The sequence below is a fragment of the Chenopodium album genome, chromosome 17 (genome assembly GCF_948465745.1).
Source record: "Chenopodium album chromosome 17, dcCheAlbu1.1, whole genome shotgun sequence".
Taxonomy (NCBI): domain Eukaryota; kingdom Viridiplantae; phylum Streptophyta; class Magnoliopsida; order Caryophyllales; family Amaranthaceae; genus Chenopodium; species Chenopodium album.
In genome coordinates this window covers 5,356,906-5,384,877 of record NC_137850.1, presented here as the reverse complement: position 1 = coordinate 5,384,877, position 27,972 = coordinate 5,356,906, and the positions used below count along the sequence as shown (strand labels likewise).

The window sequence follows — 27,972 nt, the reverse complement described above, 5'->3', positions numbered from 1 at the left end:
AGTATATGGGAGGTTGATCCAAGTGATAATGGGCTTAATTATTAATACCTCTTAAGGATTGGAGGGTTTGAGTTTGAGCCTGCCTATTATAATTAGGTCACTTACGTACATACTCGGGTTGAATCCGAACATAGCCGAGACAAACTTTCTCCTCAATACTTGGGGCACTAGTCAAGCCAAAAATACAATGCACAGTTGCACACCTTTTGTCCTTTTCTACAATTTTTTCTCTCCTCTCCTCTCCTCTCCTCTCCCCTCCCCACTAATGACAGCAGTGTGCCAAGACTGCCAACTGCCAAACACTCTCCTCTATGCTCAACTACACCCCACAAATGACAAACCCATAATACACTACAAATCCTTTTCTCTTTTTTTTTTTTTTTTTTTTTGAACAATTTCAGAAATAAATCACATACCCACCATTATTACATCATACCCTCAAATACCCCTTCTATCTTCCTTCCAATGTCATTCATTCCCTCATTTTCTCTCTCATATCTCTGCAAATTATAATGCCACAGAAATCCTCTTTTCTCTCTTTCTTCAATTGAAGCATACTCTGAGCTTTCTCTCTTTCATTGAATTGTAGTATCAAGTATAATCAATTTAATTTACTAATTTCTTTATTTCTTCCGCCAATTATCCAAAATTTTATAATCAATTTTAATCGTTTAAATGCTTTAATATGATACCCATGAATTTATCTATATTGTCAGCAAAGTATTAGTTTGAAGAAAATTCTGAACAACATATAAAGTTACTGGATTTTTGAAGATTTATATCGACATGGAAGACAACGATGCGTTCTTGTGCAATTACCACTAAGTTGTATTGAAGGTTGATGAGAAGAAGAAGAAAAAAGAGGTTGTAGTTGAAAAGATTGGCAATCCTGCCGAAAGTAATGATGATTTTTGGCTGCCTTACTGGAAAGTGACTGTGGATATGCAGTCTTTGATTATGATTTTGACATCTGGTAATTGCCAAAAGAGCAAGATTTGTCTATTTTTTTTTTCAGTTGCATATTCCCTCCAATTATTCAATTACTGAATCTGCATCTTTTAAATCAATTTTACGAAATGTAAAATTATGATGATACTAAGATTATTGCCCTGGGGATGCTGATGCTGTTTCATACTTTGGATGTCAAGTATATATGTTGCATTTTTTCCGTTATTATATGTATACACATGAACTCTTGATCTGGATTGATTTATGAATATCTGGTTTATTAGTGCTAGCAATTTCCTGGAGTGTAGTCTTAAACTATTAAACTAGACAATTGAGTAGAGATCAAGTGGTTGAACCCCTTGGCTTCCATAAGTTCACAACTTAGGTCGTCTTGGGTCAAAGGTTGTTATATACACCCGGGTGTATATAATAATTCAGTCCGGGGTTCAAGGCTCCCTTCCCCCTTCCCTTGAACATTGTTCCTCGTCAGCCACCTTCCACAGACCACCTTGAGATAGGGATTTAGTGAGGGGGTAGTTGTGCACCTTAGCGTTAAGCTATCACTCTATCAGATACTGCATAGTTTCTTTAGGTGCACTGAATTTATTACGTATGATTGATTTGTCTAGGTAAGACTCTGTTTCTACCCAGCAGCCCAGCAGCTTCATCAGAATCATGACATCTAATATACTGATTTTGAATTTTTATGCTCAGGCTTTGTATGACATATTTTGCCATTTCTTCTGGAAATTATCTATTTGCCAAACCAGTTTGGTAAGTTTACATACAAACTTATTTCCACAAAATACTTTGAAACAGGAAAAGCAACGGCAACAGAGGATGTTTATAGCTTTGGCATCGTGATGTTGGACCTTTTTGCCAGGAAGAAGCCCATAGATGAAGCGTTTGTTGAGGAGGGAACAAAGCTGGTCACCTGGGGTAATCCTTCAATTCTATTTTTGTTTTGGTTTAATTCACTCCAAAATTAAGTAATCTAAGCTAAATAACATCAACTTACTAATATCACATTTTCTTGCTGTTGAGGTATTTGTGGTAGTAACTCACATCATTAATAGCCCGCACAATGATAAGCTTGATGAAAAGATCCCATAGAGAGCTAAAAACAAAAATTACATGCATGACAGAAACTGAGTTTTATGTGATATTTTGCTGAATTTGTTCTGACTGCTTTTTTATTAAAAAAAAAAGAAAGAAAAACAAGTGAGGTTATTGTGTGATTTTTTTGAATAAGAAATTATAATCGGTTTTGTTCAGCATTCTTGTGTTGTTAATGCTATATTTATATCTAATACTTCATATTTTGGCAAAATTGGATTACTTTAGGTGAGGTGTGAACAAATGCTAAATTACATAAAAATAAATCTGCTTTGTATTAGATGGTTCCAAGAGGTTGAAGGAGGGTATCTCTTAGACCAAGATAATTACTGGGAATTGCTGCAATCAGCAGAGATGGGTATGATTAATTTGACATTGTATTAAATTATTGGCTTTGGTATAGATTTTGGAAGGGGAACAATTTTTCTGATTAGAATTGGATGTTTTTGCCATTTTAGAGATGTTGATGCAAAACGAGGAAGAATTGAATGCACTCATCATGGAGCTGAGGAAGAACTACAATTTGTTGCAGGATAAATGTGCAAAAGAGGAATCAGATAAGATGGTGAGCCCAAAATCAAATTAGCATATGTCAAGTTATGTTGCTTTTCTTTGCAATTGTATTTAAGTCGATCACCATGATTAGGCTTAGATGGATGACTTGTCAAGGGATAAAGAGGTTAGGATTGCTGCAGAAAGGTTGCAAACTTGTCTGTCCAAAGACCTTGAAAAAGTTCGACAAGAGCAGCAAACTTCCAATCAAAAGGTAAACAGACAAATGGTTAATTCATTTTATGTGCTACTATGTCTGTTTTTGGATAGTCAACTGAAGCAAGATGGTTTCTATGCATGTGTGCTATGTGCAGATAGCTTCACTTAACGACATGTACAAGAGATTACAGGAATACAATACTAGGTTCTATATTAGTATCCAACGTTTCTTCAGATAGCTGTCTAATACATGGGATTCTATTGTGTTTTGTAAAAATCCGAAGTGATCAGTGAATTTAAAATCATTTAAATAAAGGCTCAATCATTTTTATAATTTTTGGTTCCTGTAATTTGGCAATTTGACCCTTGTTGATTTTGTGCTTTATTTGGGACCCTTTTGCTTAATTTTATTGATGATATTTAATTTGGATTTCTTGGGTTTTGCATATTGCTTTTTCTGAATTATTAGTGATTAGATTAATATGTGAATTTTAGAGTAATGGGTTAATTAAACTGTGGGATGTCAAAGAGCTGATTTGTTTGATTTGCCCTTGACATTGGTCGGGGAATGCAATTTCTTCATTCTCAGGAAATACTTCGCCGTGATTTGAAATCAAAAATCTTCTTCTCGAAAATGATGTGTGTTAAAGTAGACGTCCTAGACGATTTTGGTATCTCTTGCTTAGAGACTAAAATAGGCAGTGCAATAGGATTCACTGGTAGTCTGGTACCTATCGCTAGGTGTCTCCGGAGATGATAGCAAAAAAGCACCATACAAAGAAAGCTGACGTTATTGTTTTGGCATCGTCTTGTGGGAGATCTTGACCGTATTGATGCCCTTTGATGATATGACTCCAGAACAGTCTGCTTTTGCTGTTTGCCTTAAGGTATTTACTACAGTGATCAGCTAAAATCACTTCAATATTTCACTCTTTCTTTCATCCAACTGTTTCTCTAATCTGAGTATGTGTCACTTGAAGTCTTGAACTGTTTAGAGAGGTGCCAGAGAATTAACTTAGACAACTGTCTAAAATATACTAAATTTAGGTTTTGAAACACTATACTATGATCCATCCATAACTAAAACCAATCCTAACCCTTGATATTACCGGTTTTAATGACTTGGAAGAAAGCCGACCTGAGGTCCTGTTCAATAGGTCTAGCTGGTCTGTGAGTTAGGTAATATCTCTCTTTAAGAGTCTAAAATATATGTTGCTGAAGTTATGATCTGTGCAGCCACATGATTCTGCTGTTCTTGGATGCCTTGATGTTTAATTGTAATCACCTAGCTCAGAATGCGCCTTCCACAGTAATGGAATCAGAGACAGTGATCTTGAGTAATAAATGGGCAGATTTTGTGGGGTTAGGTTACCATTATATTTTTCATTATTGAATAGCTTTGTTCCTTTTCACATTGACTTCTATAGTGTGTAATTGGTGGGGTAAAGTATTAGAAAGTAATTTCTGGCTGAACACATAAACTATTGGTTCATGGTCCTAATTTAAATTTGCTGAACACATTATTATTGAGTTCTTATTGTTTCTTATCAGGATGATAATGTTACTGATGGAGGCCAGGTTTTCCTCTTTCTCTCTCTGATTTCTTCGATTGTGCCTTTGAGTTGTGTTCCATTCAAGGCAGCGTACCGAGGTCAGATGATTCCACTGCTTTTCACCTTTTTTCACAGTTTTAGAGTCAATTTCACAATGTTAGCAAATTAGTTGTTGTCAAGTTAGGGTATTTCAAAAGACAAACAATGTGAAGGGTCTTGAAATTTTGAGTAATTTCACTTATTATTCCCTTTTCAATTTCCATTTTCCTCTTTGAAGTATTGACTGGAAGAGGGGAGAGACTTAATTGGAGAAAAGTAGGGTTTTGTGGAAGTTTCGCCAAGCAAGGAGAGAGAAACAGCGGAAAAGAGACGAGTTGGTATTTAAGAGGAGAGAGAATACAACATACCTGGCTTCCTGGTAAACACTATGCTCTTCTCTCATTGTAGCTTTTCTGCTCCAATGGATTTTATCAAAATACAATACTTTTACTATTTTTAGTTGCAGCTGGCTTTAATAGCTAGTTAAATACCCCTTTCCCTTCGAATTCTTTTTCTTGTGATTTTTGTAAGTGTAATTTTTATGTTTAGTTACTTGAGTCTCTGTAAATTAATCTATATGTTGTATGTTTGGGGGGTTTTTTTTTTCGTGAGTTGGGTTTAGATCTTTAGGGGTTATTAGTGAATTCTGCATAATTGGTTTTCTTTATTTGGATATTGAGTAGTAATTTGGTTAATTTTGAATTATGGGTTCGGTTAATTTGCACACTTATGTTACTCAACCACTTATGTTGTTTCTTTTAATAATTAGTTCGTATTAATTATCTCAGGGTGCTGCTTTAAAAAAAACCTTTGGAAGACTACTTAAGGCAAAGACTTGTAGAGGTAAAGCTAGCTGGACTGCAGTGGGCAGAAATGGCCAAAAAGTTCTGCCTTTAGACAGTAATGTTTCCATTCTTCCGTAAAATGTAGCTTCGTTGTTGACACTTAGATATATTGTTACAAAGACGAGTATATGACACTATAGCCATATTAAGCATACCATAGATAAGTAGTTTCATGGATGGGAACTTTTGGAAGTATTTATGTTAGCATATTCCCATCTAACTCAAAGAGCTATTGGTTTATGCGTATCCTAATACGTGGCGTTGGCACTTAAATTTGGCTTGTCCAGGACATAAGAAGAATAAATATGAAGATTATTCATGGCTAATAATGACTTAGCTAAATTATCAAATTATAAATATTATAATAACTTTTTTTCTTTTTAATACTTTTTATTTTTTAGGTGGTAAGTTACTTTCAAATCTCTCCAGAGGAGAGGTGTTAGTATACTAATCTGATTAATTAACACCTGCACCAGGTCAAGCCATGTATTGTGCTTCTAAATTTCTTAGAAAGGGTACTTTCAATGCTTGCATGCACTCAGAGGTACTCCATCCTCCCTCAATTGAAAATCCACACTTTATATTTAACCCAGAGGTAATTTGGTTTATCTGCTTATTTCTGCATTGCTTTTTTTCCTTTAGAATAGAGCTTTCTTTCTCACCTCGAATCTAAAACCCTTTAAAAATTGGGAAGTTTTATTGTAGCTTATCTACAGTGTTCTCCCAAGGATGCCCTTCTAAAAGCATATTTTGTACTATTTAAGATAGTTGTTAATTTTACTTTATAAGCTAGAGCACATAAGATAGTTTTTAAATTTACTTTATAAATTTGTTTATTTATCTTTGTAAATTCCTGAAGCTGGGTTTCATTTTTCAAGTTATGGCTTTTCAATTAAAAAGGGAGGTTAAGGTCACTCATTTTAACATTTTTCCCTCTCTTTTTTCTACTGATTGTGGAGACTTTTAATGATAAGCATTGAAAAGGCAGAGAAATATATGTCAGGGCTTACTTTTATGAAAAAATGAGGTAGATGAAAAGTAAGTAAATAGGTTTATTAAAAGATACTTACACAAGTAAGAAGAAACATTAAAAAATCACAATATCATAAAAGACTGGTAAGTGGGTGAGAGAATAAGAGAGTAAGAGGGAGCGAGTGGGAGTGGGAGCCAAGTGGTTAGAGATTGTCCAAAATTTGCAAAGTTGTAACCAATGAATAAGAGGAAGAGAAAGAACATAAGGCAAGGGGGTGTGATTGGGTGGACCCATGCATTAAATTCACATGAGGGAGTCTTCACAGAAGCAATTGAAATACGAAGTCCTGTGAGTTGAGCATGATATCATGGAAGCCATCTGGGGTGGGTTATTTATAGTCTACTTATTGAGATTTGTGTGCTTTGGTGCTGCTTTTTATTGTTATTTGTGGAATTTCGGGGTTAGCTTTTTTTTAGGATCATCAAAGCTACAAATTCAGATGATGTTGAATGCTTTTTTCAAAGGTTAGGATAAAATAGAAGTTGAGAATCAGAATAATTCTCAAAGCTAAAAAGTACCTTCATTTCAGAAATTTCTTATTATGGTTTCTTGGCTTTGCATTCGGTTGGTCAAGTGCTCAATGACATTTTCTTTTCCATGGTTTGACTTGAATGGTAATTGTGTGGGACTATAGAATCTTGATAATAAAATATTTTTTTCAGGATGGTTGTGTGTTATAAGTGTGTTTGGGTGTGGGCTATGTTGTTTGAATTGCCTTTTTTTTTTTAAATTTGAGAATTGAAATTTATTCTCTTGCTTTTGCAATTTCAGTGAAGTCGATGAGGAGAGAGAAGCTGTGGAAGCAAGAGAAGGAAGAAGGTGAGTAAAATAGTGCACTGTCAGATTTTAAGTTATTTGCTAATGTGGGATATTTTATGGGTAGCATACAATTGGTCCTCATTACCAAGCCATTTTCCCATGTGATAATGTAATATATATATCATTACCAAGCCATTTTCCCAGGATACTTTTTATCTTACATGTCTATATACTTCGCAGGATACTTTTTTCCTTCCATTTTCTGCATGATGTGGGATTGCAAATCTGAATGTCGAATCAAAGAAGTTTAAGTTGTACTGATTTTGAGTTCTCTATATTGGTGGAATCCTGATTGACTTTATTCTTGTCAATAATGTGTTCTCCATTCAATTCCATTCAAATCAAAGCCTCCAAGGAAAGTATACATTCTTGTTTTCTTACCTCTCTTCCACTCAAAAGTCTACAACCTTCGTCTTCATCAGCTTTAAAGGCACTGCTGGTTGAGGAAAATGTGAAAAATCTAGAAGGTATGCTTTCTTAGCTTGTTAAAAACTTTACACACCAGGACTATTGTTGCTCAAACAGAACCATTTCGGCCTTTAGCATGTGTTGAAACTCTTGAAATAGACTAAATTTGTTCTGCTACTTATTAATCAAAAGTTTAAAGCACATATTAACTCATCTTGTCCCCACGGTGCCCACCCTTTAAAAATACAAGAGAGTGAGGGGAAATGAGATTGCTTTCTAATTATACTAACTGACTAAAGTCTTGTTATTATGTATGGTTGGAGAGGGAAATGGGAGAGATTAAGTGGCAAAGAGACCTTGCACAGTCTCAACTTGAACTAGAAAGAAGTGCACACAAGGAAAAGAAGGTAAATCGACAAATCGTGAATATTGACCCTCCATTTCTAACACTTTCCAGTAAAATACTAGATTACTAATATATGAGGCAGAAATCAGAATCATCTATAATGTATATTACAGTTAATGGTTGGCAAAATCGTATTAAATTTGTGTTAGAATTGATAGTTGTTTGTAGCAGAATCATCTTGATTTACAATGATTTAGTTTTCAAGGGCTAATTGAAGATATATATGTTGCTATATGATAGAGCAGGCTATTTGGAATTGCCTTAAGTATATTCCGCACAGGCAAGTAGTATGCTTTGCTAAGAGTTGCGATCTGTTTTAGGAAACCATATTACAATTCTGATCCTCAAATAGTTATATTAGAGGCAAGGAATGTAATTACCTGGTTATGTGATTTGAGGCTTTGTTCTTTTCATTTGAATTATAATCAATTTAAACTTAATTTAGTTGTGAAATTGAACTTCACTAGCCCTTGTGTGGACTTAGTGTTCCTGTAAAAGTGAACAGAACAAAAAGACTAAGTCTAAAGCCAGCTGAAAATGGAATCTTGCTTTAGGTTGTCAGCCTTGGTATAACTGATTTAAGACTTGATTGAAGAGTTTGAAGACCATGCCTATTAGGTTCAGTAACTTCTTGTGATGATATATCTGTTGAACCTTGGCTGAGGAATTATCGATGTTTATCGCTTTCTTTTTCTTGAGCTTTGTTTCTTGGCTGTGGCAAAACTTTATCCCACTTTAATCTGGGAAACGATATTGGTGCAGGCTGCAAGGTGTATCTTGGTGGCTGTAGTTATCAATCATTGCTGGCCTACTCTCCCTAAAAACCTAATCAGAGATGACTTAAGAAGAGGTCTTGTTAAATTAACTCTATTTATTTTGAACCATATGCCCAGTTTACTATATTGGTGGATGAACCAAAAGTCAGTTTAACCGTCAAACTTGAGGAAAGCTGACTATCGATTTAAAATTTGAATTTTTCTACATATTAGGTACTTCTTGGTGACATGATAGTTAGAAAAGCCATTGTTTTTCTTCAGTTTGTTATATGTCAATACCTCAAATTCACAGTAGATTTTTTATTATTTAAAAAAAAAAATCTTTATACTATTTAATTTTATTGCAATATTTCGTGTCATTAAACTCTTATTTCACATCTTTGACTTTTGAGATACTTTCTATGGGGTTTTGCAGCTCTGGGATGATAAATCTAGCTGTGCTTGGTCAGTAGAAAAGCTGCTTAGATGGGCTTATTTGGTAAAGGTTTTATTCCTGTCTCATTCTACATCTTGGGATAAATTTATTTCTGTTCAGGATACAGGTGGTATTCTGATATTCTCCATTCAGGTAAGATGCTTCATTGAGAATATTAGAAGTAATGCAGTGAGGCTGCATTTGAGCAATGAACGTATAATTGCCATTATATGATCACTCAACTTCTGAAAAGAAAATAAATAGTTAGTCTAATGCAAATGTTGTTTTGAGGATTCATTTTTACAATATGTTGCTAATATGATTAGTCAAGAGAATTGTAAAATGAAGATATGTAAAATTGTAAATAAAATACAAATAGCTAGATTAGAATAAAAGAATAAAAGTAAAAGCCTGTAATTTATATATCCAATTTTTTAGTCAGTGGCAGTAAAAAGTGAAAATTGTCTATCTGAGAAGGGACAAAATTTTACTCTTTTGTTTGATTCTAAGGATCTTAGTGAAAAATGAAATTTTGCTTATCTGTTTGATTCTAAGGATTTAAATGAAAATTGAATCGACTTGTGAACTTTCTCTCCTTTGTTGAATTGGCTTCTGAGGTAAGATGCATTTTTTTCCCTGGGTACAGTTAAAGGCCACCAGGAGTTTTTAGTGTTACTCTCTTTATGCTGGAAATTCATGTCTGCATTAATTTCGATGTGGGAAAAAGTTACCTTTCGTAGGTTCAAGTTGTGGGGTTTTATATTATGTGTGTTGCTGCCTCTTTTGTAAGTGATTGTTTTTTTTATTAGCCTTAGCAGTCTATATCATTCTAAGTAGGCTGTTTCATGTAGTACCATGAACAATAACTAAGCTGATTTGGTTCGCCTATTTATCTTGTATGTTCTATTCTCATTTTAGTTGGACTAAATCTTTTCTGGTGCTTTTTTTTTGGCTGTTGTGCAGTGGCTGCTTTGCCTTATAAACTGTTTGACGTTCTCCTAAGACTGCTTAAGGTATGAATCTCACATTTTTTTCTGTTTTGTTGCTTTATTAGAAGAGTGTAGGTTATCTTGTGTTTTTTGTTTTGTGTTGACTTTGTTTTCTGTCATAAAGTGGGGAAAATGGTGGAAAGGGTCATAGGTATTTACATCATTGTCTTTTAATTTGACTGAGCAGACTGATTAGCACTCTGTGTTTGCTTTATGAACTTTGGTTAGGTATTGATTGTTGAATGATAGTGACTAACTATCCAAGATAATGTAAATCACATTATATTTTTCTCAGATTAGGATAATAGAAATAAAAGGAGCTATTTGAACAAGACCAAATAGCCTGTTGTCTTCCAAGACCAACTCTGTCCTTGTATATATGTCCTAATTTATACACCAAGTAAAGGGATTAGTTAATGTATTTGGAAGTCGTCTCTGACTCTCTATCCTTTGGAACAATTATTGGTAGTTAGCTGTAAGAACGTTCCATAATATAGATTCATATGCACTTCAAGAGTAATTCCTATTTCTAGGCAAGAAATAATATAGAGTATAACAGTAATAATTATAATCACTTGTTTGTTCAAATGATCCAAGGTTTCCTCATTGAGATCATTACTAGCAGTAATACTCATCTTTCCAAAATCTGGTACTCCAAAATCTATCTCAGTCGCCTGAAAAAAGTTACGAGCCTCACAAGACAAATATGGCTGGTCACCAGAGTCCAATCTAATGCGGTAATGCCCATGGCCTTGTACCTGAAAACCATAATCATGGATGATGAAGTTGAGGAAACAATCTTAATTTTCAACAATCAACACGTAATATACTCAAGGTCTCTACAAACAATAGAGACAGGCTGTTACGTTTTAAGAAATGATTCTGATATCCAAGAACACAATAGCTCTCAAATCTTCCTCAAGTAATGGATATATCATCCTGATCGAACAAGTCTAGAACTAAATTCAGAAAAGGCATAGAATTAATGCATCAAAAAGTATAAAATAAAAGTTACCGCTGTGATGTTATGGTTCCCTAAAATTCTAGAAATGTCTTTTTAAGAGCTCCAAACGTGTCATACTTTCTTTGTTTTTATGGTCCAAACTCATAACCTACAAACAATTCCCAATAATAAAAGAATGAATATGGACACAACCAGGAAGTATTCTTTTGATTGAGCTATCAGGATGGCTTGGAGATTAGAAGTGCTCATGACTGTTCACCAAGTTACATTATTGAGGGCATGGAAAAATTTAAGCAGTGAAAAGGGGCTTTTCCCTTTGGTAGAATTTTGCAAAAAGTGGAAAGTGGACATAACCAGGAAGTATTCTTTTGAGCTACCAAAAAGTGGGCATGAACTATAGTCTGTAATAGTATTCTAGGCTACCAAAAGAATACATGTTCTAATTTATGTGGAAATTTGTCACAATTCAAACCACAGATGGCTTAGAATGTCATGTAAGGCACAGAGAAGGTATGAAGGAGTGGAGTGAGGAGGTGAGGAAGCAGGAGTGAGGAGGGGATAGAGGAAAAGAGAAAAGGTGAGGATGACAATATGAAATAGGGGGAGAGATTGAGGGGGTGGGGAAGGATGTAGAGCAGAGAGGGAGATATGGAGAGATAAAAAAACTTAAAAGAGTGTGGGGAATGCTGCATATGAGTGTATATTATTCAAGAATTCTTAATAAGGTATCATAAGAAGGAGAAGTGAGATAAGGGAGTGGAAGGAAAAAGACCAAGAAAGGGGAAAGGAAGAGGGATAAGAAGGAGAAATGAAAAAAAAAAGGCAGAAAAGGACGAATTATGAGAAGATACGTGGCAGTTCTTAGTGGTTTAATTTTGAGGTTTAGTACCTTACTACCTTTAATCTATAGTATCGATGACAGAAATTACATTTTATTACTCTCACTACTCATGCTTGGAATGTGATATAGGTTAGACAATAATATACCATAGTCTATTTTATCACTCTTTAGTTTTATAGTCTATTTTTATTATTTTCTTGCGATATAGATGGTAAAGAAACATATTATTAGCAAACCTACTTTGTTCAATTATAATTAAAAGCCAAACAATGAAACAAAATAATACGGTATGTTTGTTGTAAACCAAATTAAAATGGCTGCAAAATCATTTCTCAAAAAGTTACCAGGTGATGTGAACTTATTTTTCTTTGCTGCTTCTTTAGTCTCTACATGAATTATAGCAGCAGTGAGATACATACAACAAAAAGGGATTTGTATTGTATAACACTATAACCATAATTATTTTAGCTAAATGTTGTCTTGCATAAGGCATAAACTCAATTTAAAGATGAGTATGGTAGTTTTTTGATATTTTAAAGTTTTAATGGCTCAATTTCGAGGTCATTTGAGTTGTTACACTATGGCAGGGTCCATTTTCATGAGATATGTCAATTGAAAGTTGTTACCCTTTTGGTTTATGGTGTGCCCGGATGTGATGAGCAGGTCGTGACGATTTATATTTTATAGTGCAAGTGATGAAGCAAATGCCTTTCATGAAATGGATTGTCAGTTTTGTCCAGTCTAGGATGCACTCTTTAGGGATCTTTTTTTTTCAGTGCAAGTGATGAAGCAAATGCCTTTGATTAAAATCAGATCAGTGCATTGTTTTTTTTTTTCCATGCACGGACAATCTGCTCCTATAACACTTAATGGCTTCTTAAATAAAAAAGTTTCTTTTATATGCTATGTTTTTTAAGTGTTTGAACATTAAGTAAATTAATACCATGTTGACATAAATGATCAGAAAAGCAGCATGCTTCTTTACTTAGCTTCTTGTTTATACAGTAGATCTTACTTTATCCAAAGTTTAGCGCTTTTAATGAGTTTATTTATGTTGTTTTTAGATAGACAACTATTTACTTCCTCCATTCACTAATGTTGACCATGAATATTTCTAATTTTACACTTACAAAACTAATATTTTAAAATATTTACATTGAGATGAAACTAACAAAATATCATGTGACTATTTATTTGTTATATATTAAATCATTTTCGGTATGGAAGTAATATTTTTAGAAATGGTCTTGTACTTAATGTGTAGAAGTGTGTAGGTTGATCCTTGAGAATTCATTTAAAAAATTTCCTTATCATATTGCTCATCATGGCTTTTACTAGAATAGTTTGTATTTCGGTATGGAAGTCCGTAGAGGGAGTAATTACATATTGACTTTTATCCCTATATCTAAATTGATCAAACTGTTGAAAGTGTTCCAGATATTTTGTACTGTTTACTCTGCCAGTCATTGTATTTGCAACGAACCCACTACCACTGCCCATGACACTAACCTACAGCAGGCGTCAGAGGCAGCAGCAAGATCAGACCAGCAACAACAAGAAGCCGTGGCCATTGCAAGGTCAGACAGAGGACCGTTAAAACAGGGCAGACAAGCACCTTTAGCTATTTGTTTGTTACTGTGGTAAAGTGGAAAGAGGACAAGAGTAGTACTTCTAGTAATTAAGGTCTTGTTTGCCAATATTTGCAATGTAGTAGTAGTAGCTTGTGGTGGCTTTAGAAAGGAGATTCGTATGATATTGAGGAAGCATTATTGCAGGGATGTCAAGAGCTGGAAAACATCAATTCATGGAACAAGCAATATTTAGCGCTATTGTAGATCAAATTTGTAAGATGTTTTCTATTTAATCTCTCTTGCCAGATTCTATAGAATATTATAATGAATCGTTGAAGAACTCATAATTGTACCTCTAAAAGTATTGTTGATCTTATACATTAGTGTATCACAGTTTGTAAATTGTAATGATTTGATATGGAATACACCTCTTGTCTAAATAATTAATGACTAGGAGGGTTTTTAATCTTTTTATAATTACATTTTATTTTAAAAAATGGATGTTTTTTTTTTTTTCTTTTTAGATATAATTAGGGTTGTTTTAACCTTTGGATAATCTAATGTGATGATGTGTTGTATGTATCCCTCGGCTATTAAATATCTCTCGGTTTACATGTTTGAAAATCATTTTGATTACATGTTAAATAATTTTTCCAGTAAAGATTTTTGGGAGTCGTATTCGTCGTTAAGAGTTTAATTTTTAGTCAAGATTTACATAAAAGTAACAAAAAAAAACATTATATTTCGTGCTAAGAAATTAAGAACACCTCATACGTTGAATTGTTCTATCCATAAAACAAGAGATAGAAGGAAGGAGTAATAAGATCAAGAAGGTAGGGGTGATAAGGATGAGATCAAATTTGACTTTCTAAAAGAGAGAAAAATTGCAATAAAAAACACTTTTAAGTCCACATTTAAAGTTAAGTAGAGGAAAAGATATTAAGCGTTTAAAAGTAAAACTATTAATATATTCATGGAAAAAAAAAGTGACAAGTAAATAAAGTTTTTGGGAAAAAGACTATATAAAGAGGTTTATAAAGCATCTTTGAGGCTTTTGTTAAAAGAAAAATGATATACTCCCTCCGCCCACAATTATCTGCAACATTTACTATAAATGGGTGCTCTCTATTATTTGCAACAAAAAAAATTCTTTCCATTTTTAGTAAATTTTAAAGAGTAAAATGACCACCTTACCCTTACTTTATTTTTTTAACTTTGTTTAACATCTTATAATTACATTTACTTACCAACTAATTACCACCTTACCCAAGCCACTTCGCCACCCCTACCATGAACTCAGACCACCGCGACCGAACCCTAGATCGTGCGCCATTCTCCGACCAGACCCCAGATCGTGCGCCATTCTCCTACCATGAACTCAGACCACCGCGACCAAACCCCAGATCGTGCGCCATTAACCGACCAGACCCCAGATCACCGAGCCATTCTCCGACCAGACCCCACCGCGACCAAACCCCAGATCGTGCGCCATTAACCGACCAGACCCCAGATCGCCGAGCCATTCTCCGACCAGACCCCACCGCGACCACACCATGGATCGCTGCGCCATTTTCCGTCGGCACTAATCCACCACAACCACTAATTTAAGTCCGTGGATGTCGGTGGTTTGCTGAGTTCGTGGGTTTCATGATGGGTTTCTTGGTGGGTTTCGATTCCATATCTGGGGGCGTTGGGTTTCGTGGTGGGTTTCGGTTGTCTGAGTTTGTGGGTTTCGGTGGTCTGAGTTCATGGGGCGGTTGCGTGAGTGGGGGTTGCGTGGTGGTTTCGATGGCCTGAATTCGGTGAGGCTGTTGCGTGAGTGTGGGTTGCGAGAGTGGGGGTTGCATGGTGGTTTCGGTGGTTTGAGTTCGGTGAGTGGGGGTTGCGTGAGTGTTGGTGGTTCGTGGGGTGGCTGGTGGTTCAGCGCCGTCGTGAGTGGTGGTAGTTCTCCCCTATTTAATTTGTTTTTTTTTTTAATTTAGATTAATTATCCCTTCTCTCTCCTCCTAATTTTCAATAATCTTGTTTAAGAAGTTTTGCCTAGGAGTCCGCAAAAAGTGGGTTTGGTGTAGATAACCGTGGACGGAGGGAGTATAAATATCAATAATCACAAATACTTAATATCCCGGTACAGTCTAACTTTAAACTTTTACTATTTTTTGTCTATAGTCTATCACCGTGACATGTAAACTAGGGCTGAGCAAAACTACTCGAAAAACCGAAAACCCGTTCTGTTACCGTTCCGAAAATTAGGGTACCCGATTCGATAACCATAACGGTTCGGGTACCCGTTCCGATAATTTGTTATCTAGTATGGTTTTTGGATATCATTTTAAATTTAATGGTTACCCGTTCCGATCCGATAAGCAATTTTTTGTTTTTTTTCCTACTTAAATCTATTTTTTCAATATTTAAACTCTTACTTTACTTCATAATCACTATATAATATCAATAATTAGTAATATTATTAATAATTTGGTCAAGATCATGTGGTATTGTTGTTAATTAGTGTTAAAAAAATCATAATAACTAATTTTTTAAGTTTAATTATCACTATTGGATACCTTATTGGGTACCCGATAACCGATCCGAAAATCCGGGTACCCAAAGTCCGGGTACCCGAACTTATCGGTTCGATTTATGGATAACACTTTTAGTAATATTGGTTGTCGGGTACCCAAACCGTTAGTACTAACAATACGGGTACCGGTCCCATGCTCACCCCTATAATGTAAACTATGAACTATTTCGAGTAAAGATGATTTTAGGTTCAATATTAGGGGTGAAATATGAATATCTTGTAAATGTTTTCGAATATTTTCAACTCTAATTTTGAGAAAACGAGTACCAAACAAGCTACATGAAGCAAAAAAAAATTTACTTCGTAAATCATTATAGAGGAATCGGGAATCGTGCTAAATTCACTGGTAATATTGAAAATTGAAAAAACAAAAAAGCTGAACGAAGGAATTGAGAGGGCAAAAAACAAAACAACAGTAACATAATACTCCATAACATACTCTTCTCTCTCTTCGACAATTTCAAAGTCACGGATTTCGCCATTCCGCTGTCGCCTACCGCCGCACCGCCCCGCCGGCCGCCGCACCTTCCAGCCACCTCCGTCCGTTTAGCCGCACTCCACTCCTACAGCCTTCTTGCGTGCCCTTCGACTCTTCTAGGTAAGTTAATTGATTTTTAAGTTTTTAATTTCGTATTATACACTAATTGTTGACTTGTTGGGTTGATTTTGTGCTTAATTGAGTTTGTTTATGTTATTTAATCTAGTCAATTAGTTGAAATTGTGATTTGTTATTAAATTTATCAAATTAGGGAGTTAGGGTTTCTGATTTTTGTAGGAATTGATAATATTCAATTGCTGACCTTTTTTTTCTCTTTGAAATTGATATTATGAATTGACAATGGGCTAGTAAAATTGATGATTTCATATTTAATCTATGAAATTAGGGGGGTGGGGGGGGGGGGGGTTAAGATTTAAGAACTTAGGGTTTCTGATTTTTGTTTTGGAATTGATTAGTTTGGATAATTGCTTTTCTGATTTTTTGAAATTGATATTAGTAGTGGTCAATTGGATATAGTGATTAGTGGTTTTGAATAATTGCCTTGAATTTGTATATGTTCAGTGCTAAGCTCACTATTAGTGTTTTAGCTACACTTTATTATCAAGTTAGTGTGTATAATTAACTTGGATTTTTGAAGCAATTGTGGTTTGCTTAATCTAATTGATCAATCAATCAATCAATCAAAGCCTTAATCCCAAAAGTGGGGTCGGCTAACATGAACCAAATTTGATTATTCCGTGTAGTCATCAACATAAATCTTTCTCCTCCATCCCTTACGATCCAAAACTTCATCCTCACGTAAATCCATGCACTTCATATCCTTCCTCACTCCTTCCAACCAAGTCATCTTTGGTCTCCCTCTTCCTCGTTTAATCCCTCCATGGTCCCACTCTTCCACTCTTCGCACCGGTGCACCCTCGGGTCTCCGTCTTACATGTCCAAACCAACGCAGACGATTTTCCCTTAATTTATCTACAATGCCCGCCACACCTACTTTCTTGCGAATAACCTCATTTCTGATTCTATCTCTTAAAGTGTTTCCACACATCCACCTTAACATGCGCATTTCCGTAACCTCCATCTTTTTAATATGCTCTTTCTTAGAAGCCCAACATTCTGTACCATAGAGCAACACTGGTCTTATGGCAGTCCTGTAGAATTTTCCCTTCAACTTTAAGGGAATGCTGCGGTCGCATAACACTCCCGTGGCCGCTCTCCATTTAAGCCACCCTGACTTAATCCTGTGGGTCACGTCTTGATCAATGTCACCATTCTTCTGGATGATCGACCCTAGGTACTTAAAACATTCACTCATGGTCAAATCCTTTCCATCCAAACTCACCACTTCATTGCTTGTCCCCCTCTGAGTGCCAAAACGACATACCAAATATTCAGTCTTACTCCGACTTAGCTTAAACCCTCTAGATTCCAACCTTTGCCTCCATTGCTCCAACTTGGCATTAACCCCATCCTTAGTCTCATCCACCAAAACGATATCATCTGCGAACAGCATACACCATGGAACCTCATCTTGAATTGGTCTAGTTAATTCATCTAGAACCGTTGCAAAAAGAAAAGGGCTTAATGCAGACCCTTGATGCAATCCGATTGTAATAGGGAAATCTTTTGTCAACCCTCCGCATGTCCTCACATTTGTTGACACATCCCGATACATATCCTTAACTAGGTCTACATACCTTCGTGGGATACCTTTCTTCAACATTGCCCACCAAAGTATCTCTCTTGGCACCTTGTCATATGCCTTCTCTAAATCAATAAAGACCATATGAAGATCTTTCTTCTTTACCCTATAAAACTCCATCATTTGTCTTATCAAATGGATTGCCTCCATAGTAGATCTCCCAGGCATAAAACCAAATTGGTTATCTGAAATGCTTGTGCTTAATCTAATTGATAATGTAACTTAATTTTCAGAATGATTGAATGAAAAGTAAAAAAATGTGTGATATCACAAGTTTCTTTGGTCCGAAAAATCCCCCTCCACAAAATCCTCCTCCAAATGTTGAATGATTGCTTGTTTACTTATATAGAGAGATGTTTTTGAATGTTGACATAAATGATATTCTAGATCAATATTAAAACATGAAAACTCGTAGAGAGCAATTGTAATTTCTTATATTTGGTTGTAATATGGATATTTATTACTTTTGGAATATAATTTAATTTTTTTTAAATAATTATTAGCTTTTATTTATAATATTCTTGCATTAATTATTGATTAGTAGTCGGTGGTGACCCAGCACCCGAAAAATCCTGGATCCTATGTATATGTATTATACTCATTAATTTATTTGAATTTGTAGTTTTGATTGATGTTTGATTTTGAAGTTTTGATTGATGTGGTTTTGTAGTTTGAAAATGGCGTCAGACGCTAGGAAGAAGAAGGCTGCTCAGAAGAAGGCAGCTGTGGTGGCGAAAAGAGGAGGTAAAGCGCCTGCCTCATCGAAGGCAGCAGCTCAAAGTGTTGATAAGGTTACTGAAGCAGCTGGGGATATGGTGATTTCTGATCGGAATTGTACCTGTATTCTTTGCTCGCATCCTATGTCAAGAGATGTTGGGGTAAGTTGTTTTTCTATCTGTTTCGTGCCGACTTTCTTATTCCTTTGTTTATTATATGAAATTCTGTTTTTGCTGTTGATTATAAGAAGGGAGCTTTAGAAGGATTTTTTGAATTTACTAATGTTAGTTAATTGAGGTCTATTTTGGGGTTTGCTTGAACTGAATAAGAGGGCTGAATTTTTTTTATATTAAGGGGTTTATTTTTTTTAAACAAATTTATTTGGAAGTAATCGTAATGTTATGGATTGTTTGTATTGGGATAAATAATTCATGATAATTTGATGTAAAAAAATAAAAAGAAAACAATTTCCTGTTTGTTGATCTGAAATTGAATGGCAAGGTTTGAATGATATGTTAGCCATCGAAGTTTTTGGTGTAGAGAATATGTAATTGATCAATTTTTTCTTGCATATTAGTCTTTGCAAATATTATGGTATTTGCAATCATGTCTATAGGTATTATGGTATTTGCAATCATGTCTATATATATTATGGTGTTTGCAATCATGTCCATATTCCTTTTGAGATTCTTTTGTTGAATATTTGATTAGTAATGGAGTCTTTTCTTTCACATATTTTTATGTGCATGTTCACAAATAATGTGGTTAGCTGGTCTCACTTTTAACTTATTCTTGTTAGCTATGCCGCATTTAGACCAATGCCTAGGCGAGCAGATCGTCTGTCAGGCTGTCAGCGGGGTGTTCTTCTATCTATGATGCTGGATTAATTGAATGAACTTATAATTTTGTGAATTTTCCCGATATTCATCCCTTGTGATCCCTTCTTACTTGGGAGTTAAAGTTATGTATAATATGCTTTTGTATTTTGAGCATGTGGCTGCTTTTAGTTTCTGTAGTTCTCTGTATTTTGTTATTTTGTTGTGATTAAACTCCTCTATTTTGCAGATAGAGTCTTCTTCAGTTACTTTTCATGGGCATGATCAGATAGATGCCTCAATGCTGGAGCTGCATTATGGAAGGTGTGTTGCTATCTTTAAACTTATATTCTATACTTCAATTTTATTATTATATTTGAACTTGTTTTACTCTAGGCATAATGCATTCTAAACTTTATTTTTATAATTTTATCTGAACTTGTTTATATTCTTTTGGCCTAAGTAATTTTCTTGATTTTCCTAGAAAGTTGCAAAACAAAGCAAAAGTTATTAATTATTATTAAAAGTAAGGAAAGAAGATATCCAATGCAAAATGATGCTTTCTTTTGGCCTCTTTTACCTAAGCTACCTTCATTTGTGTTCAACATCTCACAATCCACCTCTTCCTCATCACCACCATCATCAACAAAATCATATTGTGGTGTGTTTGGCATCATTTGACTAATTGATTTTGTTTGTGCTTTTTTTAAGCATAAATGACTTTACTTCCTCCCATTCATGCTTGGGAGAATTAGGGTAGGGCATTTGGCTGTGTTTCTAAATCCTCCAATCAAGTGTTGATTCAAGCAATATGGCCCCCCCTTAGTTACTTCAGCACAAAAGCTACATTCCCGAGTCCTTAAATCATTTTGCCACCTTTTACTTGAGATCTTGGGTAGGGTGATAATTGATAAGGGTGCCACCTTTTACTGCCAAAGTCCTTAGTTCATTTTGCATCTCTCCCCTCTCTTAGGGCATACATTCCTGATATTGGTAGGGCTCTTAATGCGCCTTTTAAAATATGTAATTTGGATTATGTGTCTCTATAGTTTCACGGGTGCTTCTAGTCTTTAATTCTCTCCTTGTAATCGTTTGCATGATCTCAACTATTTTATGCTTCTTTTTTTTTGTTCAGTTGTATATGGTTTGTGCTTTGTCTTTTGTTGATTCTTAGTGTCTCATTTCTTTGTAGATCAACGTTAATAATTGTGTACTAGTTTTTTTGTTGCATTTTCTTTATGTGTTGTCGTTAACATGTGTCATTATGACCTGATTAATTTGGTTTGTGTATTTTGTATTACAGCCTAATGTGTACGCCGCTCTCTGCTTCGACTCATTTAAGTCACAGGGAGAGAACTTCTAAGCTTTCGAAGAGGTATATTCCATTGGCGGTCAAAGCTTTAGAATATTACAATTCTAAAGAGGTATATGTTCCCTTATTTTTTTTATTTTTTTTGATTTTTTACACAAACCAAATCAATTAAGCCACATATGATGACAACACAAAAAGTAAGTGTAACAAAAAACTAATACAATTTTTTTCAGTTGATCATTAATTTGTTATCTTTTTTTTTTTTTTTCCCAACTTGTATGTAACTCATTTATTGAAGCTGTTTTTATTTTTCAGCACAAAAATCTAAAGTTTGTGGAAGTTTGTGTTGCTGCTGAGAATGATGCCTACGTGCATATCAATTTCCATGGCAGTTCAGATGATGCTTCAGAGAAACTACTTTTTGCTGAATTAAAATACTCTAATGCAAAAGGAAATGATTGTGATACGCTTGAAGTGGAAGGGTGTTGTGTGCTGGAAAAAATTGATTCGGGTATGTTTCTTGACATGTTTAGTTGTTTGAGAAATATTGTTGACCTTTGGGGGTGTTTGGTACGTGAAAATGTGAGTATGTGGATTTTGAGAATGGGATAGGGATTGATAATTGATATGTCTCCCCTACCCCCTTAGGTAATAAAATGGGGGAGTTAGGGTACGGGGGATTGGAAGTTTATTACCCATGAAACAATAATTGGAAATTGTTGAGTTTGAGATTTAAACTCGCATTCTTAAAGCTCATTTCCTTTCAAACAACTGCACTATTGATGTGAATTATAAACTGTGATATGTCAATTACTTTCAAACGAATGCACCATTATGTGATTTCTAAACTCTGATATGTCAATTTTAGCTATTAACTTGATGTTACTTTTGACACCATTTTATTATCAACAACTCAAATCTCTTTGGCTCTAAACTCTCTTTTTATCTTCATGTTCGTTTTTTGTAACATTTACATAACTTTATTGATGGGTAAAGCTCATATGATGCAGGAAACCCACTTGGTAGGAATTGCCACATATGCTGTGGGGAAGTAATTCATCCAGGACCTAGAGATGGATTTCGTATTATTTCTGGAGATCCTTTTAAGAATTACAAGTTTTGGAATTATCATCCATATGCATTTGAACCTCTTAGCCAGAGTTCAGAGTTCACTACACATCATCAAATGTTCCATGATTGTGCTATAAAAGCAATTGATCACTACAATTTTTATCAGGTTTGCTCGCTTGTCTATTTTTATCTTGCAATTTTAACTTTTTTTTTTAAAAATAATTATATTGGTTAGTACTCATAATGCACGATTTAGCTAAAATAATTTTATCAATGTTTATAATTAAAAAATTTTATAATTATTCAGCATAATTACTTGAGTTGTTATGGAGTAACATTTATGAAATTACTTTAAATATTGTTAAAATAGGCTAAATATGCTATAATATGTTTGTAATCTAAATTATGCGTTGTAGTGTTTTTATGTTTTACGACGATAAATGCAAGTTAGTACTCCAGAATACATAAATCTTATCAGGCTTAAATGAATTTCATTGAGCCTATAACCATTTACAGTTGCTCTTTCTAAATTAGAAAGTAAAAGTTTCTCTTATATAAACTTCGTTATCCTACTGTTTTAGTGAGAAGCATTGATATTTGATATACAAATCAAGTTTAAGTCTACACGCTGTACTTTTGGCAGTTCGGCTCAATAGCCTAGTTGTAAAGCCTTTTCCTTTCAGCATAAGCTTTGCCTATTTTATGTATGTCTATTAATAGTTGTGATCCTCAATTGATAACTGTTAAACCAATTAAATTTACAATTGGGAAAAAAAAAAATACATCGGAGAAATGAAATATGAGATAATAGGAACCATACTGAGGTGATTAGAATATTAAGAACTTTAAATGTCTTTTACCTCATTTTATAGTGTTGTGTTCTTTCAAAGTCTAAAATAATAGCATCAAATTTGGGTATTGTTTCAGAATGCTAAGTTCAAGTTTGTGGAAGTGATTGGTGGAGCTTCTCGCGTAACTTATATCAAAAAGATTATCCATATTAATTTCAAGGGCAAGTCCAGTTTCAAGCAAGAAGAAGTGTTGTTTTTTGCTGAGTTGTCCATTCCACAGTTCAAAATTGAAGTATCTTCCAGCTGGAACGATGACAAGAAGAGTTTTATTCAGGTGAAAGGGTGTTGTCAGTTGAAGCTGCTTGATTCAGGTAATTATTTTGACATTATATTTTAGAATTTTAATTTGATATTTCATTTCAAATATTGATTAAAGTTGGAAAATGTCATGCAGGAAATCCTTTTGGTAGAACTTGCGGATTTTGCTATGGAAGAGTAAAGCATCCTGGTCCAAAAGATGGTTACTGTATTGTAGCAGGAGATGAATTTATTGGTTCCGATTTTATGAACATTGGTCTTGGTATCTATTAGAGAGTTAATAGATGTATTAGTGATTTGACTGAATAATTGTATTAGTGGATTTGACTAATTGTATTAATTGGTCGTATGAAAGTGTTTGGTAAATGTTTGATTACCTAAAGTTATTTGAGTAAAACTACAACAAAGCTAATTGTGGGGCAAATAGTTGATAATTTGAGATAAGGTTTGGACTTTAGAGTATAAATCTAATTTTAACTTAAAATATTAAATGAGCTTATTGAAAAAAGCTTATTTGGTGAAATAACACAGGTGGATGAAAATTTTGAAACCTCGCAATGAAGAAAAAGGGGGAGAGTGACTAAGGGTCTGTTCACATGTACTGAGTGGAGTTGAACTGAATTGAATAGAGCTAAAATGAATATTTTATGAGAGAGAGAAGGAAATTAGGAACTGAACTGATTGGAGCTGAATTGAATTTAATTGAAATTAAGCTGAAATGAACAGACCCTTACTCATAAGTCTCGTAAGTCCAGTATGCAAAACTATTCATACATGAAGAAAAAGGGGAGACTAATAACTTATAATATACTTGTATATGTTATTGTATTGGTCTTAATGTATTTCTTTTAAATATAATTTTAATTTTCTTTTAATTAGTTAATGTATACAATAATTAATGGTCAAAGAAGAGTATTGGAAAGTGAAAGGATCAAAATAATGCATCTATTATTAAACGGAGGTAGTAGGAGTGTTAATTAAACAAATTACACAAAATATTTAAATAAAGTAAGATCGAGTGAAATTCTCACTCGCTTTGTCTCAATTTACTTGCCTTAGGTCATTTGCACATGATTTTATGCAAGTTGTAAACAATTTCTTTGGAATTGGGTTAATAGATCTAGGTATATCCCTAGAACTAACTGGAATGTGGTTTGTGATCCAATGGCTAAAGGTGGTCTAGGTATAAGAGATTTAAAAAGATGGAATCTTTCCTTTATGGCTAAATTATGTGGAAAATTTTAACTCAACCTTCTAAACTTTGGGTCCAAATATTAACTAGTAAATACCTTAAATATAGTAATTTCCTTGACTATAATCTAAAAAAAACCGACTCTATTATTTGGAAAGATATTCTTGCTGGAAGAGATATTCTCAAATCTGGAATTATTATCAATATTGGGGATGGAGAGGACACATCTCTCTGGTTTCACCACTGGATTGGTGACTGCCCTCTTTATCTTCTCCCAAATATCAAAATCCCTAACTCTAGAGGACATTGGCGTGTCTCTAACATCATTAGGAACAACTGCTGGTATTTGAATGATGTTTTACACCTTATCCCTCCCCATATTTGTTCTCTTATTTTGGCCCATCCTCTTCCTAAACTCACTCCTGTTAAGGATAGATTAAAATGGACTTTTGATAAGCATGGTAGCTTTACTATAAAGTCTGCCTATAACTCTACTCTTCCCTCATTCAATTTAAACACCACCTTCCTTTCCACTTTTTCTTGGAAAAATCTGTGGAAAATAAAAGCTCCCTATAAATATAAAATGCTTGCTTGGAATTTGGTTAGAGATATATTACCTACTGGCAACACCCTTCAGAAAAAAATAAGATGCTTTGATCCTATTTGCATTCGATGTGAAAATCCTTTAGAAGACTCTTTACATATTTTTAGGGACTGCCCTAATTCTACATCCTTTTGGTCTATGGTTTTTGAAAAATTCAGTTACTTTTCCTTTGATTTCCATAAATTTTACAACTCTAATCTCCAAGGGCTTGCTTTTAATCTAAATGGTAACTCTGATTGGAAAACTACTTTTTTAGTTGCTATTTGGCATCTCTGGAAAACTAAGAATATGACTATTTTTGAGCAAAAAATGTTATTTATTCAATCAACCTTTAACAAATTCCTAGTGGATTATCTCTTATGTCTTAAACTAAAGTAGGGACATTCGGATTTGCCATCTTCATCTACTGCCCCTACTAGTAGAATTTGGACACCACCACAAGCTGGATACTTCAAGCTCAACACAGATGGATCATGGATGAGCTTTGATAATGCAGGTGGGGGAGGAGTTATTAGATGCTCTAAAGGGTTATGGCAGGAAGGTTTTGCCATCAATTTCAATGCTTTGTCTGCTGCCTCTTCTGAGTTACTTGCTATAAGAGAAGGTTTGCTTACTACTTGGAAGAGAAAGATTCAACTCCTTATTCTGGCAACTGATGCTGATGCATTAACCAAAATGCTTAAAAGCCCTGACAATTACAAGGATTCTGATCTTGGGAATGTTATTAGAGATGTGGCCTCCCTTTTGGAACGTGACTGGACTGTCACCATCTTCCATGCCAAGCGAACTGTCAACTATGTTGCTGATAGACTTGCTATGCTTGGTAGAACTAAGGTGAAGAAAGGAGATAAAGAGACTTACTTCTATCCCCCTGCCGAAGTCTTTGAAGCCTATGCCAATGAGATCCCAGCCTACCATGCTTCGGCTTAATCTCTCCAATGTGATGCTGTCCTGTAATCCCCTTTACTCTACATGCAATATGCAGGATGTCTTTTGTCTATATTTGTAGAAACTTAGTAACTTATTTAGCACTACTTTCAGACCTTATGTTCTTATGTTTCAAGGTAGGCTTTGGTTGCTACACATGCGCCATCCTACTTTGCTTTTGCTTAAGCGTCTAAATTTCGCTCTAATATAATATCTTCCTTTTTTGCGTAAAAAAAAGATTTTATGCAAGTGAAAAAGTAGAACGTATGAAATGAATAGGTGAATGTGGGACCCAACTCATATGTAAAACTAGAAGATTTTTCAAATAATAAAATAGTCAAGCAAATTGGGTTAATCCAAAAAAAAAGAGACAAATAATTGAGGGAGAGGTAATTTAGCCTTCTATCAATCTTCATTAAAGTTAAAATTAAAAAAGTTTATTATTCATTTTAAAAAAATCCCAAAATTTAAAAATATACCATGATAATGAGAGTAAAGATGGTTTTGGCCCATGTTGGGATGTGTCCATGGTTTTGGCTAGGCCTGGCCATCATCGATCCTACTCTCCACGTGTTGTGCCTAATTTTGAAATTGCGACTCGGGCATGTCAGGTGTCAACGTAATGTGTCGTGCTTGCATATGTATGGCAAATGTAATTTATTTTAGCATTCTTAGTCATATCGGGCTGGATCAGATTGTTTCTTGCTTTTCTAAAATATTTGTGGTCTAGACTTATCTTGGCATACAACCATATACACACAATACAATTAATGTCATGCCATGCATATCTCGTGTTTGTGGTATGCCACACATTTTTCATGCTAGAACGTGCAATGGCATGGGACGACCTTGCTTGATTGGTGCCATCTTTACATGAGAGGATACTAGCTAGCTCTACCCTTAATGGGCTACATTGTTGTAAAGATTTGTAACATATATACCACAAACCTATATCAAATTCAAATCTGAAACCAAACTAAAACTAAAATTTTTCAATAGAAATTAGGGGGGAATAGAAGCAATTGGTTTCACATTCATTCCAAATATAGAAGACAAAGAAACAAAGGGTTTAAAACAATTTCATTACCTACTATCCGAAAGCGTAACTGTTAGAGGACCAACTCAACCAAAAGCTTAAGCTGATGGTTGAGGCCCAGGAATATGTTTTATACTCTATCATTCCCCCTCACATGAAAGGCCCTTTGGGCTTGAAATGTGGATGCAACACAGGCCCACCCATACCTGGTGCGAATTAATTCCACTTTAAAGGAGGGGTGGATGAGATTCGAACCCGTGACCTTTGTGTCACGCTGGCTCTTGATACCATGTTAGAGGACCAACACAACCAAAAGCTTAAGCTGATGGTTGAGGCCCAGGAATATGTTTTATACTAAATCAAAGGCGTATGACCAACAAACAAAGCAACATGATCCATGAGCTTATCTTTCTTAGAGAAAGTAGTTCCACAAGAACAATACCATTTGACATCTCCACAATGCTTCTCATGCGTCTTCAAATCCGAAAGGACCGAGAATTCCTTAGTATTACACCTATTACACACAAACATCTTGGGGCAATGGCTTCTCTTGTAGTGATTTCGTACACACACCATCGACTTTAGAGGTTGAAACTTGACATGGTTCTTATTCCACCTACATCCTTTTTGTGGACACGAGTATTTCCTAGGAGGTTTTGTCGTCGTGTTGTTTTCTTCGTTGTTCTTTTTCTTTAGGGGGTCGCTCATGAGGCTTGACTTGTACTTGTCCCCATGAGCTCGCATGTGCATCCTTAGGTTTGCCTCTCGCTTGAACCCTCTACCACAAACTTGACAATAGTGGGTGTACTTTGCTAGTAGATCAGCCGCGTCTACCTCCACCAAGTCATAAGCCTCCATCGACACCTCTAACTCTTGGTACGTTTTCTTGTTGATTGATTGGTGATTGTTGAACTTAATTCCATCCAAAAATCCTTGACTATTGCTATCAACTATAACCTCGTCTACACTAAAT

At 34.9% G+C, this 27,972-nt stretch overlaps 3 protein-coding genes across 21 annotated transcripts; 2 read left to right on the top strand and 1 right to left on the bottom strand.

Annotated features, from left to right (window-relative positions):
• Positions 1-406: 406 nt before the first annotated feature.
• LOC145589432 (uncharacterized) lies at positions 407-14,041 on the top strand. 19 transcript variants are annotated; one of them, XM_081645986.1, is made up of 14 exons: positions 407-973; positions 1,768-1,887; positions 2,346-2,422; positions 2,523-2,629; positions 2,711-2,830; positions 3,365-3,662; positions 4,327-4,426; positions 4,606-4,746; positions 7,017-7,064; positions 7,245-7,531; positions 8,641-8,728; positions 9,070-9,132; positions 10,033-10,082; positions 13,382-14,041. In XM_081645986.1, exons 6-10 carry the CDS (start codon positions 3,609-3,611, stop codon positions 7,313-7,315), a joined length of 414 nt encoding a protein of 137 aa, XP_081502112.1. In that variant the 5' UTR covers positions 407-973; positions 1,768-1,887; positions 2,346-2,422; positions 2,523-2,629; positions 2,711-2,830; positions 3,365-3,608; the 3' UTR covers positions 7,316-7,531; positions 8,641-8,728; positions 9,070-9,132; positions 10,033-10,082; positions 13,382-14,041. The 19 variants fall into 19 exon arrangements, with proteins under 19 accessions (XP_081502112.1, XP_081502110.1, XP_081502109.1 ...); XM_081645984.1 differs by having other exon boundaries at positions 9,070-9,138; XM_081645983.1 differs by having other exon boundaries at positions 9,070-9,138; positions 13,293-14,040.
• A 2,429-nt stretch (positions 14,042-16,470) lies between these two features.
• LOC145587482 (uncharacterized) lies at positions 16,471-23,654 on the top strand. The gene is made up of 8 exons (XM_081644216.1): positions 16,471-16,613; positions 18,887-19,094; positions 19,999-20,072; positions 21,052-21,172; positions 21,376-21,571; positions 22,071-22,297; positions 23,059-23,293; positions 23,377-23,654. Exons 2-8 carry the CDS (start codon positions 18,894-18,896, stop codon positions 23,511-23,513), a joined length of 1,191 nt encoding a protein of 396 aa, XP_081500342.1. The 5' UTR covers positions 16,471-16,613; positions 18,887-18,893; the 3' UTR covers positions 23,514-23,654.
• A 3,699-nt stretch (positions 23,655-27,353) lies between these two features.
• Positions 27,354-27,972, bottom strand: LOC145587480 (protein SENSITIVE TO PROTON RHIZOTOXICITY 2-like). The gene has a single exon (XM_081644215.1). It carries the CDS (start codon positions 27,855-27,857, stop codon positions 27,354-27,356), a length of 504 nt encoding a protein of 167 aa, XP_081500341.1. The 5' UTR covers positions 27,858-27,972.